Source organism: Mya arenaria, chromosome 1, assembly GCF_026914265.1.
Source record: "Mya arenaria isolate MELC-2E11 chromosome 1, ASM2691426v1".
NCBI classification, from domain to species: Eukaryota; Metazoa; Mollusca; class Bivalvia; order Myida; family Myidae; genus Mya; species Mya arenaria.
The window spans coordinates 55,401,437-55,419,949 of NC_069122.1; the positions used below are offsets into that span (position 1 = coordinate 55,401,437).

General features: G+C 30.9%; 1 protein-coding gene across 8 annotated transcripts in view; it reads right to left on the minus strand.

Moving 5' to 3' along the window:
* Window positions 1-18,513, minus strand: part of LOC128229958 (desmoplakin-like) — a 264,609-nt gene that overhangs the window by 57,890 nt on the left and 188,206 nt on the right. For all 8 annotated transcript variants that reach the window (XM_052941905.1, XM_052941896.1, XM_052941932.1 and 5 more), the window contains 5 exons: window positions 16,015-16,035; window positions 10,066-10,086; window positions 8,346-8,366; window positions 2,396-2,416; window positions 725-745 (listed from right to left, as the gene is read on the minus strand). In XM_052941905.1, coding sequence (XP_052797865.1) covers window positions 725-745; window positions 2,396-2,416; window positions 8,346-8,366; window positions 10,066-10,086; window positions 16,015-16,035 — 105 coding nt within the window. The remainder of the gene's footprint in view (window positions 1-724; window positions 746-2,395; window positions 2,417-8,345; window positions 8,367-10,065; window positions 10,087-16,014; window positions 16,036-18,513) is intronic.

An 18,513-nucleotide genomic window follows, 5' to 3' on the forward strand; every position in this document is an offset into this window, starting at 1 on the left:
AAAGCTATAACAAATTTAACTTTCACTGATGTAATAGAAAGTAGATAACATTTCGGTTTTGGCAATTTAATTCAGTTAAAAATGTCATATATTTGTGTATTGAAATAAATTGTCATGCGTATAATATCACGTGATGATTAACGCTGTTTTGACAGACGACGACCGAAGATGTATCACATATCTCATAATAAGCCAAACATTCGTTTTTTTAAGCTGGACATAAACAAGCATATTCAAACAACATTTTGACCGACTGTTATTTTTGTTCATATTGACGCATATTTCAAGAAAACAATCGAATATGACTAACAAATACAACGGTTGACTTGCTATACAATTATATAGAAACCAACAGTAGCTAACATTGTTGTCCTGCCTTTAAAAATTGTTTTCCAATTATACAAAGGTAATTTAGCATGCATGAAATACAGTGCGATGTTTTCAGATTTATATTTGAGGAAACACTTAAACTAGCTCTATGATTAATAATTTATGATGTTAGAGGAGTAGAATTGATACTGATGATCTACATTGAATAGACTTGGATATATTTGATTCCGACATGAACATATAATTATGTTAATTAAATCAGTAAAACTAAAATAGAATACAACAGTGAAACATAATATGTTCATTACATTATCATAGCCATTTAGATGTAAGAACGTAAACTTGAAATAGTTTACGATAAATCTAACGCTATATTTTAAAATAACATACATACCGTTTTAGGTCATCTGCATCCCTGTAAGTAGAAATATATTCATATATAGGTAAACACCTGAAGTGTTTTTGATGACATCTCGAAGTACCTGCTAACGAAAAAAAGGTTTTTGCAAACATAAGGTTATATGTGAACACCTGCATAACAAATAGGATAAACGGATGATTTTGTAAAGTCGACAATCGGTTGTTCCTCTGATATCGGAGATAAAAAAAAAGTTATCAAACAGTTTAATCGCTATCACTTAAAAACACACACGGAATACACTCATACTAACGGAAAGCATATAATATACTCGGGACAGTAAGATACGTCGATTACAAATCTTTAAAATGAACGGTTCGTGTCCTATTAACGTAATATTATGTATCTCTGTAAAAAAGTGGCATTTTTAGAATTAATCAGAATAACATATGTGACATATTGCAAAGCATTTTGGCTACATTTTGTTTTTTAAATTGGCTTGATCCAAGAACAAAATAAAAAGCTGTCAAAACGTTCAATATGTAAGAGTGCACCTTTAACGTTTAACTGTCATAAAATTGCTACGAAGTTGGTGTTCATTTGCTGTGAACATTTAGGGATTGTGATCAAAGCAAACCTCGAATAATGATGTTTTGTGCAAAACCTATTGATATTTTTCCGGAATAAAATGCGAACCTTGATTAATCTGTGTTGAATTTATGAGGCTTATAAATTGCTAACGTTTACTCTGTCGCACAAGAAACAAGAACAAAGAAATGCCCGACTTTAAAGATGATTTTTGATTCAACTTGGCTGAGATCGCGCGACTATTGAGTATGAAACATTATTTACACGTTTTGAAAAGGCTGAACTACGCACTTGTTATATATGAGTTAAATTATAGATCAAACTTCAATTTTAAACGGGACCAAGAAAATTTAAATATGAGGTAAACTTAGTTTTAAATTTTATTTATAAAAGTAAGTTCTTTTTTTATTATTATTTCCGATCATTGTTTGATTCGAATTCGGTTTCTGTAATTTAATTAAGTAAGTAATATCATCATTTTCTCGATTTATTTCATCCTATTTAATACCAATTACCACGCGTATCGTATCTCTTATATCCAAACATATGTACATACTCTATGCACATATAAACATTGTACAAACTTGAGGCACGCGTTATACAAACAATATCAAACACATTTTGAAGTGTACAGCTCAAAAAAAGTTATTTCATCGACCGACTTTAATTTCATGTCTATATGCCCACATATTTCAAGAAAACAAATTATTATAACTATAGTATACCGTTATTGGCTTGCTGTATAGTTACATAAAAGCAAACACTAGGCTGTAACCTCCTTTTCCTCCCTTTGAAATTGTGCTTATATATTCAACGATAAGTTTGCATGCATGATATACGATGCAATTAATTCAGATTTATATTTGAGGAAATACTTACGCTATCTTTATGATTAATAAGCTTTCATTTGAGACCAGTAAAATCGATACTGATGCTTTGAATGAACATATATGTTAAATACATCTTAACACATGTAAATATGCAGTAAACCCCAATGAGAATCCTACATTGAAACAAAGTGTTTTATTCCATTATCAAAGCAATTAAGGCTTAAGAATGTATACATAGACACATTTTCGATACATACAACGTTATATTTCAAGAAACCAAAATACGTACCTCAGAACAACTTCTTCAAATCTGAAAGTAAAAAGTAATGCATCAATAGTGAAACAATTTTGATGACTTTGCGATGTACATGTACATTTGTCGACGTATATAAGTAATTTGTAAACACTTGCATAACAAAAGGGATAAAACAATGATTGGGGATATTCGACAATCGGTTGTTTGTCTAACATGGGATATAATAAATCCTTGTTATCAAAAATTAAGTATTGATATTGGTTAAATAATTATATAAGACAAATACTCTAATACTTCACGAAATCATGAACTATGATCGGGACAGTAAGATTATTGTATTCAACTCTTAAAAACTAACGGTTCGCTAAAGACGATCATCAAGAATCCACATGTCCGATAATCCTAATATTATATTTGCCGGCACAAACAATCAACCTCTTCAGAACAAAAATAATTCAAATAAATCGGAATGACATAACTTAACTATCGCACAGCCTATTAGCTACGCGTTGTAAGCTACGCTTTGTAACATTTGGTTCAATTTTCATTCCAAACTAACTATGTTGGGACATAATCAAGTTCTGCCAGTTTTTCGTTTTTTGATGACAACAAACGAAGTGATATAATCACAAACTAGCTCTAAATATCTAAAATTAAAAATAACAACAACACTTCAATGCTGTAGAAAAATGTTGTAAGCATATACAGCAGAAGGCATTCATGGAAACAAATACATCTTTATCAATGATGTAAAATATGAATGTATCGAAGTCGTTTAAAATGGCATAATTCGTTTCATGGGCACTGGTATTAGGAGCAGTGTAGGTATTTTACTTGTATTGGTATCAAGACAAATGAAATGGTACAGTGATTATTGAATGTATGTATATATGTTCTTGACAATGATTGGATATTTTGAAGAAAAAAACTTTGTTACCTTAATTACGTTCGTTGACCTTCTATATTCATATCACTGTTCAAAATAATATCCTTTATGACGTTTTCTTCCCATTAAAATATAAATATTGATGTTAGCCATACCGACATATCGGTTAATCAGTCCAAAGCCGAAACATGATACAAAGTTTCTCTAGCTTCCGAAACTTATTTGAGTAAACCAACTTATTAAAAGAAACGCTAAGGGACATCTTTTTATAAATATTGTTTCATTGGCTGTTGACATTGTACGAAATGCAACATCCAAGAGATGGTATGACCGATAACAATGATGGAATAATCACGTACTGGTGCTTTTTCTTTTGAACTATGCCGGACATTTGACCAAAGGTTGGATTCAGTTTGAAAAACTAATATAATGTACATCTTTCAAAAGCGTGTTTTCTTACACAAATCAATCAGACGCAAGGTTATTGCAGTGCCAATATCCTTTAATTGTTTGCACTATAAGTTGCAACGACATATATTACAACGAGTTAAAAAAAAATCAACTTTGCAAGCCTTTATGAAAGTCTTTCATGTTTTAATTTAATCGAATTTGATGAAAACAATAGTTGGTATTTCATCAATCGCTACATATAGATTAATGATATTATTGACATACTTGACTCAGGTCAAACATATATTTACGTTTTCTGACATAATGTTGACAGAATTGAACAAGATTCTTCAATTGATAATTTGCGTTGAAATATGCTATGTGGGCACAATTTCCTCGCATATCTAAGCACCATATCAACCTGCCATATTCTGGTGTTAGCCTGCTTTAAATATATTTGGAGATTACTTAGCTAGTTTGATATGCGTCTATGGCATATATGTGTGTTGTAACGGATACCAGATATTATAAAAAACACGTTTGAAATTATACACAATAGTTTGACCAGCATATGAAGTTCCCGAACACCTCGTTCAAACAACAAAATACATGAACTATTTTACAAAAAAATAATGTTCCTCTTACTAAGCTTAAAAGAGAAAACAACCCAACATTAGTTAGTTATTATATTAGGCCATCAGTTAGTGAACTGTATATGTACATGTATAAGGGCAAGACAAGTGTTGCGTAATTAAGTTATCTCTTAACATGGCATTTTTATTCATGATACATTTAAACATTCGTGTCAAAATGATACTTTAAATAAATTTGATAAAGATTACTTTTACATATCCATTTTTGTCATCAGAATCATAGAGTGGTTTTTAGCCATATGTCTTCTACAATGATATCGCTGAAATAAATGAATTTGATGAATAGGAACAGGATGATACACCAAGTACAAATTTAGCAAGTATAATACTAGGTTTGACGATGATCTACTATACTTTTTTTAAAGACGAGATATTTCAACATATCTGCATATGTTAGCATGATATTCTAAGATATTTTCTTTATTGTGTGTTACGTTTTAACGTTGAAGCATGACTGCGTTCTTTACAATTTAACATATTAGCATGGTCTCGTTAAATACCTATTACCGTATAAGCATGGTTACGTTCATTACGTTTTCTCGTTTTAGCACGTATTTGTGCATTACGCATATTCGTATAAGCATGTTTACATTCATTACGTATTACATTATTAACACCGTAACGTTCATAGCGCATTTCCGTTTAAGCGTGTAAACATTCACTATATTATTATCGCAATCGCATGGTAACGTTTATTGCGTCTTCTCACAATATCATTGTAACGTTTATTGTGTCTTCTCGTAATAGCATGGTAACTTTCATTACGTATTCTTGCAGTAGCATGGTAACATTCATTGTGTATTATCGCAATTGCATCGTACCGTTCATTGTGTCTTCTCAAAGACAAGAACGTTAAGCCCTAACTGAGATAATTTTAAACTTAGTGACGTCGTTCCAAACCATCTATAATGCAAAAACAGTTAAGCAACTATAAGATACCAATGTTGGTATTTATTGTCGATATCTCTGTTCATTGACGTCATTTAAGTTAATATAATATATGTGGTACATGCTCCGTTCGTTTAGATGATTAACTATATACAGAAGAAGGTCTACACCAAGTGTATGTATAACTATTCTAAACACTACTTGTATTATTTAAAAAATGCACTTTAATTAAACATAACCACATAATATAGAACGAAACCTTTAAGTTTGTCTTTTTCGTTTTCAAATCTATTAGTATGCATCAATATACACATTATATACAATATACATTTCAAAGTGATGGCAGAACAATTGTGGTTGTTTATTTCTGTTTATCAGCATTTGCATTTGTTTTTGACGAAAATGTAGAAAGAAAGCGATGACTATTTCTGGTTAACTTGTTGTTGAACATTTTGATAATGAATTGATATACCTCACACGTTTTGTTTAGCTGATTTGGATGAAAAATGACTAAAAGTGTCCCTATCGGACCCGTATTAAAACATAAACCAAACAATCCAATCCAAGTCGATATTGATTTTCACGACAACTACAAGACCACAATGAAGGTATTTTATGTCTGGTGAAATCAAAAGCCACTTGCACTTCAAGTATGATCTGCAAATGTCATGAATTGTATTGGTTAATTCTAACCCATCAATTACCTGTATGCAAGACATTTAAGTAGACCCCATGATTAAAATTGGTTATTAATTGGCTAATGAATATGACAATTTCACTCGTTTCAAAATAAATCATTTGTGTTATCGGATGTAAAATATAGTTAAACATTTGTTTTAATTGAAAACTAGTATGTTTAGAATGGTTTACCATTTTGGAACCTCTTTTGTAATATATGTTTCTATTCCGTGTTAGATTTACTGTCAGATTCATTGAATACAAACAGTTCGCATTATTATTATATTTTAATTTGCAGTATATTTCACGCGTTGAAATTGATAAGCCTACTTATACTAATGACTACAAACTTCAATATAAAAGGAGATGTATTTGAGGTATAATTATAGAAGAAGACTTAAGACCACGAAGGATAATACATGTGTAAGGTAACGTATCTGGGATTAATATGCGTCACAATTAATTTATCTAAGAGTGAGAGTGGCGCCCTGTTGAATCTCTTAAACATTCATTTTGAGTATTTGTACGGGCCAGCAAAGAGGATGGTTCCGGAGCTGTACCATGCGAATCAACCCTATCTACAGCATTTTGAGCAATATAAAGGCAAATGCACGCATAGAGGACTAACGCATCACGCCGTACAGGAATGTATTGCCATTATAAAGTTGTGCATTATTTTAAATTTCAATAAAACAAATATTTCTGGACGATTTTTACTTTTAAAAAATGAATTAATGAATGAACTGACCCATGTATGTACACTTTTATTGAAATTCTGTAACATATAACCTTCTTTGCAGATATTGGTTTATATTTACTTGGCAACATGTGCTAGTACTAGAGTTGTACATCATTTTTACTTTTAAACTTTAACCGCATACGTGTATGCACAAGCATTTTGAAATTAAGTCTTTACCTCCATCTACTAGTAGTAGTAGTAGTAGTAGTAGTAGTAGTAGTAGTAGTAGTAGTAGTAGTAGTAGTAGTAGTAGTAGTAGAAGTAGTAGTAGTAGTAGTACTAGTAGCAGCAGTAGTACTGCTACAAGTATGCTTAGCAGTAGAATTGCAAGTAGTAGTATCATTAGTATTAGATGTATTAATAGAAATATTCGAATTGCTATTAGTATTATAGTAAATGAAATGTAATGCACCGAAATGTTTTTGGTATTAATCTGAAAATTTTAGGAATCTGGTCAGATATGTTATGTGCATTGTATGTGAAAATATATGTTATATGTGCAATACACTTTTAATTATTGAAAAACTCCACAAAATTCAGGATCAATCCATCCATACTTTAATACTTTCAATCGTTTTAAATTAACATTTTAATAAATTTGATATGTATCCTTCTCTCACGACGATTTTCAATACTGTCCAATTAACCTTAGATTATGTTTCTCGCATATATGTTCAAAGTTTATTCTTTAAAATCAACCCGTGTGAAATAAATGACCTATTGCATACAATATGTGCTACGTTCTATATTAGTTGGTATCAAATATAATATGAAGAACTGATCGTGAAGACATCTCTACTTGTAGCTAAAATGAAACATGTGTTCTTTCTATTTTTGATTCATTCGTACTTTTTCTATTTTTTTCAAATGTGGACCATTATCTAATTACTTTCAGTGGCATTTTTAGATGGCAAATAACAAAGTGATATTTGCACGAAAAACAATATGGACGACGAACGTAGAAATGTTTTGAATTGTGTTCTGATTGTTTGAATATTCATGATTTAGCATAGATACTGAGAACAAAGCTATAACAAATTTAACTTTCACTGATGTAATAGAAAGTAGATAACATTTCGGTTTTGGCAATTTAATTCAGTTAAAAATGTCATATATTTGTGTATTGAAATAAATTGTCATGCGTATAATATCACGTGATGATTAACGCTGTTTTGACAGACGACGACCGAAGATGTATAACATATCTCATAATAAGCCAAAATAATATGTATTTGAAGCTGGACATAAACAAGCACATTCAAACAACATTTTGACCGACTGTTATTTTTGTTCATATTGACGCATATTTCAAGAAAACAATCGAATATTACTAACAAATACAACGGTTGACTTGCTATACAATTATATAGAAACCAACTGTAGCTAACATTGTTGTCCTGCCTTTAAAAATTGTTTTCCAATTATACAAAGGTAATTTAGCATGCATGAAATACAGTGCGATGTTTTCAGATTTATATTTGAGGAAACACTTAAACTAGCTCTATGATTAATAATTTATGATGTTAGAGGAGTAGAATTGATACTGATGATCTACATTGAATAGACTTGGATAGATTTGATTCCGACATGAACATATAATTATGTTAATTAAATCAGTAAAACTAAAATAGAATACAACAGTGAAACATAATATGTTCATTACATTATCATAGCCATTTAGATGTAAGAACGTAAACTTGAAATAGTTTACGATAAATCTAACGCTATATTTTAAAATAACATACATACCGTTTTAGGTCATCTGCATCCCTGTAAGTAGAAATATATTCATATATAGGTAAACACCTGAAGTGTTTTTGATGACATCTCGATGTACCTGCTAACGAAAAAAAGGTTTTTGCAAACATAAGGTTATATGTGAACACCTGCATAACAAATAGGATAAACGGATGATTTTGTAAAGTCGACAATCGGTTGTTCCTCTGATATTGGAGATGAAAAAATAGTTATCAAACAGTTTAATCGCTATCACTTAAAAACACACACGGAATACACTCATACTAACGGAAAGCATATAATATACTCGGGACAGTAAGATACGTCGATTACAAATCTTTAAAATGAACGGTTCGTGTCCTATTAACGTAATATTATGTATCTCTGTAAAAAAGTGGCATTTTTAGAATTAATCGGAATAACATATGTGACATATTGCAAAGCATTTTGGCTACATTTTGTTTTTTAAATTGGCTTGATCCAAGAACAAAATAAAAAGCTGTCAAAACGTTCAATATGTAAGAGTGCACCTTTAACGTTTAACTGTCATGAAATTGCTACGAAGTTGGTGTTCATTTGCTGTGAACATTTAGGGATTGTGATCAAAGCAAACCTCGAATAATGATGTTTTGTGCAAAACCTATTGATATTTTTCCGGAATAAAATGCGAACCTTGATTAATCTGTGTTGAATTTATGAGGCTTATAAATTGCTAACGTTTACTCTGTCGCACAAGAAACAAGAACAAAGAAATGCCCGACTTTAAAGATGATTTTTGATTCAACTTGGCTGAGATCGCGCGACTATTGAGTATGAAACATTATTTACACGTTTTGAAAAGGCTGAACTACGCACTTGTTATATATGAGTTAAATTATAGGTCAAACTTCAATTTTAAACGGGACCAAGAAAAGTTAAATATGATGTAAACTTAGTTTTAAATTTTATTTATAAAAGTAAGTTCTTTTTTTATTATTATTTCCGATCATTGTTTGATTCGAATTCGGTTTCTGTAATTTAATTAATTAAGTAAGTAATATCATCATTTTCTCGATTTATTTCATCCTATTTAAAACTAATTACCACGCGTATCAAATCACGCGATGATTAAAACTTTAGTGAAAGACGGAGACGTACCATATCTCTTATATCCAAACATATGTACATACTCTATGCACATATAAACATTGTACAAACTTGAGGCACACGTTATACAAACAATATCAAACACATTTTGAAGTGTACAGCTCAAAAAAGTTATTTCATCGACCGACTTTAATTTCATGTCTATATGCCCACATATTTCAAGAAAACAGATTATTATAACTATAGTATACCGTTATTGGCTTGCTGTATAGTTACATAAAAGCAAACACTAGGCTGTAACCTCCTTTTCCTCCCTTTTGAAATTGTGCTTTTATATTCAACGATAAGTTTGCATGCATGATATACGATGCAATTAATTCAGATTTATATTTGAGGAAATACTTACGCTATCTTTATGATTAATAAGCTTTCATTTGAGACCAGTAAAATCTATACTGATGCTTTGAATGAACATATATGTTAAATACATCTTAACACATGTAAATATGCAGTAAACCCCAATGAGAATCCTACATTGAAACAAAGTGTTTTATTCCATTATCAAAGCAATTAAGGCTTAAGAATGTATACATAGACACATTTTCGATACATACAACGTTATATTTCAAGAAACAAACATACGTACCTCAGAACAACTTCTTTTAATCTGAAAGTAAAACGTAATGCATCAATAGTGAAACAACTTTGATGACTTTGCGATGTACATGTACATTTGTCGACGTATATAAGTAATTTGTAAACACTTGCATAACAAAAGGGATAAAACGATGATTGGGGATATTTGACAATCGGTTGTTTGTCTAACATGGGATATAATAAATCCTTGTTATCAAAAATTAAGTATTGATATTGGTTAAATAATTATATAAGACAAATACTCTAATACTTCACGAAATCATGAACTATGATCGGGACAGTAAGATTATTGTATTCAACTCTTAAAAACTAACGGTTCGCTAAAGACGATCATCAAGAATCCACATGTCCGATAATCCTAATATTATATTTGCCGGCACAAACAATCAACCTTTTCAGAACAAAAATAATTCAAATAAATCGGAATGACATAAATTAACTATCGCACAGCCTATTAGCTACGCGTTGTAAGCTACGCTTTGTAACTTTTGGTTCAATTTTCATTCCAAACTAACTATGTTGGGACATAATCAAGTTCTGCCAGTTTTTCGTTTTTTGATGACAACAAACGAAGTGATATAATCACAAACTAGCTCTAAATATCTAAAATCAAAAATAACAACAACACTTCAATGCTGTAGAAAAACGTTGTAAGCATATACAGCAGAAGGCATTCATGGAAACAAATAAATCTTTATCAATGATGTAAAATATGAATGTATCGAAGTCGTTTAAAACGGCATAATTCGTATCATGGGCACTGGTATTAGGAGCAGTGTAGGTATTTTACTTGTATTGGTATCAAGACAAATGAAATGGTACAGTGATTATTGAATGTATGTATATATGTTCTTGACAATAATTGGATATTTTGAAGAAAAAACTTTGTTACCTTAATTACGTTCGTTGACCTACTTCTATATTCATATCACTGTTCAAAATAATATCCTTTATGACGTTTTCTTCCCATTAAAATATAAATATTGATGTTAGTCATACCGACATATCGGTTAATCAATCCAAAGCCGAAACATGATACAAAGTTTCTATAGCTTCCGAAACTTATTTGAGTAAACCAACTTATTAAAAGAAACGCTAAGGGACATATTTTTATAAATATTGTTTCATTGGCTGTTGACATTGTACGAAATGCAACATCCAAGAGATGGTATGACCGATAACAATGATGGAATAATCACGTACTAGTGCTTTTTCTTTTGAACTATGCCGGACATTTGACCAAAGGTTGGATTCAGTTTGAAAAACTAATATAATGTACACCTTTCAAAAGCGTGTTTTCTTACACAAATCAATCAGACGCAAGGTTATTGCAGTGCCAATATCGTTTAATTGTTTGCACTATAAGTTGCAACGACATATATAACAACGAGTTAAAAAAATATCAAAAAAAATTGCAAGCCTTTATGAAAGTCTTTCATGTTTCAATTTTATCGAATTTGATGAAAACAATAGTTGGTATTTCATCAATCGCTACATATAGATTAATGATATTATTGACATACTTGACTCAGGTCAAACATATATTTACGTTTTCTGACATAACGTTGACAGAATTGAACAAGATTCTTCAATTGATAATTTGCGTTGAAATATGCTATGTGGGCACAATTTCCTCGCATATCTAAGCACCATATCAACCTGCCATATTCTGGTGTTAGCCTGCTGTAAATATATTTGGAGATTACTTAGCTAGTTTGATATGCGTCTATGGCATATATGTGTGTTGTAACGGATACCAGATATTATAAAAAAAACGTTTGAAATTATACACAATAGTTTGACCAGCATATGAAGTTCCCGAACACCTCGTACAAACAACAAAATACATGAACTATTTTACAAAAAAATAATGTTCCTCTTACTAAGCTTAAAAGAGAAAACAACCCAGCATTAGTTAGTTAATATATCAGGCCCTCAGTTAGTGAACTGTATATGTACATGTATAAGGGCAAGACAAGTGTTGCGTAATTATGTTATCTCTTAACATGGCATTTTTATTCATGATACATTTAATCATTCGTGTCAAAGTGATACTTTAAATAAATTTGATAAAGATTACTTTTACATATCCATTTTTGTCATCAGAATCATAGAGTGTTTTTTAGCCATATGTCTTCTACAATGATATCGCTGAAATAAATGAATAGGAACAGGATGATACACCAAGTACAAATCTAGCAAGTATAACACTAGGTTTGACGATGATCTACTTTACTTTTTTTAAAGACGAGATATTTCAACATATCTGCATATGTTAGCATGATATTCTAAGATATTTTCTTTATTGTGTGTTACGTTTTAACGTTGAAGCATGACTGCGTTCTTTACAATTTAACATATTAGCATGGTCTCGCTTATTACCTATTACCGTATAAGCATGGTTACGTTCATTACGTTTTCTCGTTTTAGCACGTATTTGTTCATTACGCATTTCCGTATAAGCATGTTTACATTCATTACGTATTATATTATTAACACCGTAACGTTCATAGCGCATTTCCGTTTAAGCGTGAAAAACATTCACTATATTATTATCGCAATCGCATGGTAACGTTTATTGCGTCTTCTCACAATATCATTGTAACGTTTATTGTGTCTTCTTGTAATAGCATGGTAACTTTCATTACGTATTCTTGCAGTAGCATGGTAACATTCATTGTGTATTATTGCAATTGCATCGTACCGTTCATTGTGTCTTCTCAAAGACAAGAACGTTAAACCCTAACTGAGATAATTTTAAACTTTGTGACTTCGTTCCTATCCATCTATAATGCAAAAACAGTTTAGCAACTATAAGATACCAATGTTGGTATTTATTGTCGATATCTTTGTTCATTGACGTCATTTAAGTTAATATAATATATGTGGTACATGTTCCGTTCGTTTAGATGATTAACTATATACAGAAGAAGGTCTACACCAAGTGTATGTATAACTATTCTAAACACTACTTGTATTATTTAAAAAATGCACTTTAATTAAACATAACCACATAATATAGAACGAAACCTTTAAGTTTGTCTTTTTCGTTTTCAAATCTATTAGTATGCATCAATATACACATTATATACAATATACATTTCAAAGTGATGGCAGAACAATTGTGGTTATTTATTTCTGTTTATCAGCATTTGCATTTTTTTTGACGAAAATGCAGAAAGAAAGCGATGACTATTTCTGGTTAACTTGTTGTTGAACATTTTGATAATGAATTGATATACCTTACACGTTTTGTTTAGCTGATTTGGATGAAAAATGACTAAAAGTGTCCCTATCGGACCCGTATTAAAACATAAACCAAACAATCCAATCCAAGTCGATATTGATTTTCACGACAACTACAAGACCACAATGAAGGTATTTTATGTCTGGTGAAATCAAAAGCCACTTGCACTTCAAGTATGATCTGCAAATGTCATGAATTGTATTGGGTAATTCTAACCCATCAATTACCTGTATGCAAGACATTTAAGTAGACCCCATGATTAAAATTGGTTATTAATTGGCTAATAAATATGACAATTTCACTCGTTTCAAAATAAATCATTTGTGTTATCGGATGTAAAATATAGTTAAACATTTGTTTTAATTGAAAACTAGTATGTTTAGAATGGTTTACCATTTTGGAATCTCTTTTGTAATATGTGTTTCTATTCCGTGTTAGATTTACTGTCAGATTCATTGAATACAAACAGTTCGCATTATAATTATATTTTAATTTGCAGTATATTTCACGCGTTGAAATTGATAAGCCTACTTATACTAATGACTACAAACTTCAATATAAAAGGAGATGTATTTGAGGTATAATTATAGAAGAAGACTTAAGACCACGAAGGATAATACATGTGTAAGGTAACGTATCTGGGATTAATATGTGTCACAATTAAATTATATCAAAGAGTGAGAGTGGCGCCCTGTTGAATCTCTTAACCATTTATTTTGAGTATTTGTACGGGCCAGCAAAGAGGATGGTTCCGGAGCTGTACCATGCGAATCAACCCTATCTACAGCATTTTGAGCAATATAAAGGCAAATGCACGCATAGGGGACTAACGCATCACGCCGTACAGGAATGCATTGCCATTATAAAGTTGTGCATTATTTTAAATTTCAATAAAACAAATATTTCTGGATGATTTTTACGTTTTTAAAAACTGAATTAATGAATGAACTGACCCATGTATGTACACTTTTATTGAAATTCTGTAACATATAACCTTATTTGCAGATATCGGTTTATATTTACTTGGCAACATGTTACAGTACTAGAGGTGTACATCATTTTTACTTTTAAACTTTAACCGCATACGTGTATGCACAAGCATTTTGAAATTAAGTCTTTGCCTCCATCTACCAATAGTAGTAGTAGTAGTAGTAGTAGTAGTAGTAGTAGTAGTAGTAGTAGTAGTAGTAGTAGTAGTAGTAGAATTAGTAGTGGTAGTAGTACTAGTAGCAGTAGTAGTACTGCTACAAGTATGCTTAGCAGTAGAATTGCAAGTAGTAGTATCATTAGTATTAGATGTATTAATAGAAATATTCGAATTGCTATTAGTATTATAGTAAATGAAATGTAATGCACCGAAATGTTTTTGGTATTAATCTGAAAATTTTAGGAATCTGGTCAGATATGTTATGTGCATTGTATGTGAAAATATATGTTATATGTGCAATACACTTTTAATTATTGAAAAACTCCACAAAATTCAGGATCAATCCATCTATACTTTAATACTTTCAATCGTTTTAAAGTAACATTTTAATTAATTTGATATGTATGCTTCTCTCACGACGATTTTCAATACTGTCCAATTAACCTTAGATTATGTTTCTCGCATATATGTTCAAAGTGTATTCTTTAAAATCAACCCGTGTGAAATAAATGACCTATTGCATACAATATGTGCTACGTTCTATATGAGTTGGTATCAAATATAATATGAAGAACTGATCGTGAAGACATCTCTACTTGTAGCTAAAATGAAACATGTGTTCTTTCTATTTTTGATTTATTCGTACTTTTTCTATTTTTTTCAAATGTGGACCATTATCTAATTACATTCAGTGGCATTTTTAGATGGCAACTAACAAAGTGATATTTGCACGAAAAACAATATGGACGACGAACGTAGAAATGTTTTGAATTGTGTTCTGATTGTTTGAATATTCATGATTTAGCATATATACTGAGAACAAAGCTATAACAAATTCAACTTTCACTGATGTAATAGAAAGTAGATAACATTTCGGTTTTGGCAATTTAATTCAGTTAAAAATGTCATATATTTGTGTATTGAAATAAATTGTCATGCGTATAATATCACGTGATGATTAACGCTGTTTTGACAGACGACGACCGAAGATGTATAACATATCTCATAATAAGCCAAATATATGTATTTGAAGCTGGACATAAACAAGCACATTCAAACAACATTTTGACCGACTGTTATTTTTGTTCATATTGACGCATATTTCAAGAAAACAATCGAATATGACTAACACATACAACGGTTGACTTGCTATACAATTATATAGAAACCAACAGTAGATAACATTGTCGTCCTCCCTTTAAAAAATGTTTTCCAATTATACAAAGGTAATTTAGCATGCATGAAATACAGTGCGATGTTTTCAGATTTATATTTGAGGAAACACTTAAACTAGCTCTATGATTAATAATTTATGATGTTAGAGGAGTAGAATTGATACTGATGATCTACATTGAATAGACTTGGATATATCTTTTTCCGACATGAACATATAATTATGTTATTTAAATCAGTAAAACTAAAATAGAATACAACAGTGAAACATAATATGTTCATTATATTATCATAGCCATTTAGATGTAAGAATGTAAACTTGAAATAGTTTACGATAAATCTAACGTTATATTTTAAAATAACATACATACCGTTGCAGGTCAACTGCATCCCTGTAAGTAGAAATATATTCATATATAGGTAAACACCTGAAGTGTTTTTGATGACATCTCGATGTACCTGCTAACGAAAAAAAAGTTTTTTTGCAAACATAAGGTTATATGTGAACACCTGCATAACAAATAGGATAAACGGATGATTTTGTAAAGTCGACAATCGGTTGTTTCTCTGATATCGGAGATAAAAAAAAAGTTATCAAACAGTTTAATCGCTATCAGTTAAAAACACACACGGAAGACATATACACTCATACTAATGGAAAGCATAAAATATACTCGGGACAGTAAGATACGTCGTATACAAATCTTTAAAATGAACGGTTCGTGTCCTATTAACGTAATATTATGTATGTCTGTAAAAAAGTGGCATTTTTAAAATTAATCAGAATAACATATGTGACATATTGCAAAGCATTTTGGCTACATTTTGTTTTTTAAATTGGCTTGATCCAAGAACAAAATAAAAAGCTGTCAAAAAGTTCAATATGTAAGAGTGCACCTTTAACGTGTAACTGTCATAAAATTGTTACGAAGTTGGTGTTCATTGGCTGTGAACATTTAGGGACTGTGATCAAAGCAAACCTCGAATAGTGATGTTTTGTGATATTTTTACAGGAATAAAATGCGAACCTTGATTAATCTGTGTCGAATTTATGAGGCTTATAAATTGATAACGTTTACTCTGTCGCACAAGAAACAAGAACAAAGAAATGCCCGACCTTAAAGATGATTTTTGATTCAACTTGGCTGAGATCGCGCGACTATTGAGTATGAAACATTGTTTACACGTTTTGAAAAGGCTGAACTACGCACTTGTTATATATGAGTTAAATTATAGATCAAACTTCAATTTTAAACGGGACCAAGAAACGTTAACTATGATGTAAACTTAGTTATAAATTTTATTTATAAAAGTAAGTTCTTTATTTATTATTATTTCCGATCATTGTTTGATTCAAGTTCGGTTTCTGTAATTTAATTAAGTAAGTAATAACATCATTTCCTCGATTTCTTTCATCCTATTTAAAACTAATTACCACGCGTATCAAATCACGCGATGATTAAAACTTTAATGAAAGACGGAGACGTACCGTATCTCTTATATCCAAACATATGTACATACTGTATGCACATAGAAACATTGTACAAACTTGAGGCACACGTTAAACAAACAATATCAAACATATTTTGAAGTGTACAGCTCAAAAAAGTTATTTCATCGACCGACTTTAATTTCATGTCTATATGCCCACATATTTTAAGAACACAAATTATTATAACTATAGTATACCGTTATTGGCTTGCTGTATAATTACATAAAAGCAGACACTAGGCTGTAACCTTCTTTTCCTCTCTTTTGAAATTGTGCTTATATATTCATCGATAATTTTGCATGCATGATATACGATGCAATTACTCATTTTTGCCCGAAGCAGAAATCGGACACCATTAAGGGAATTGATTGAAACCTTAAACATAGAACTCATAAAGGTTGCAATGTGAACAGTATGACACTCTTTTGCAAAGCTACTTACCATTTTTCATTTTGATATGATACAAACCTTGTTTATGCGTATGCGTACTCATTTTTGAACATTTACGAATGACAATTTTTACATGTATAACTAAAAGGTATCACAACGTTGTCTGATACTGGTTCGATTAGGCTGCCTCCGTAAATGGGAATAATTTGCCTATCAAATACCTGCATTATGCCAAATTTGCTCCTTATAATTGTCTCTTTGACTCCGGTGCCAGGTGCCTTCAAACAAATGGTTAAGAGTACATGTTTTAACTCATACCATAATGTAATATTTACATTAACACTTCATTCCTTAACGATGGTTGTTGTATCACTTTATTTTTGTATAAAGTTAACGGCATTTCCCATCGAAATCGCGTGCGTTTGTTCGATACTTCTGTCCTGTCATTGGGCGCAATAATACTAATGGGCGGTGCCTATTTACTACGGAACTATTTTTTTCAATGAAATCGTAGTAAAATCATTGGCAACATGCAAAACTGTAATTTGCAGTAATATTTATTATTGACACTCGTTTGCGATATATTATTTTTTAATGCGGCAGATATGGACGATAATGATCAAGCGCAACTTCACAAACAATTCAGCTGCAAATTAATTTACTCGTTTATGTTGAAAAACAACCGTGTGCTGTCCACCTACTTAATCCAATCTGTATGTACATTGATACTTATATATGAATAAAGCGTTTCAACCGTTTCGTACACTTTTCACCTTATATAAAGAAACATTATGCTTAGACCGAGCAAAGGGTTTCATATTTCCTACACCAAGTCTACTTCAGCGGCGGTTCACCTAGGTAGCGCATAAATAAGTTACAGTTTAAACTTAGCATTCACTTACGACAATATCATGTTTATAGTTGTGTACATCTAAAATGCATACTACGTATCAATTGTTTCTTTCTTGAAATGACATGAATCAAACTA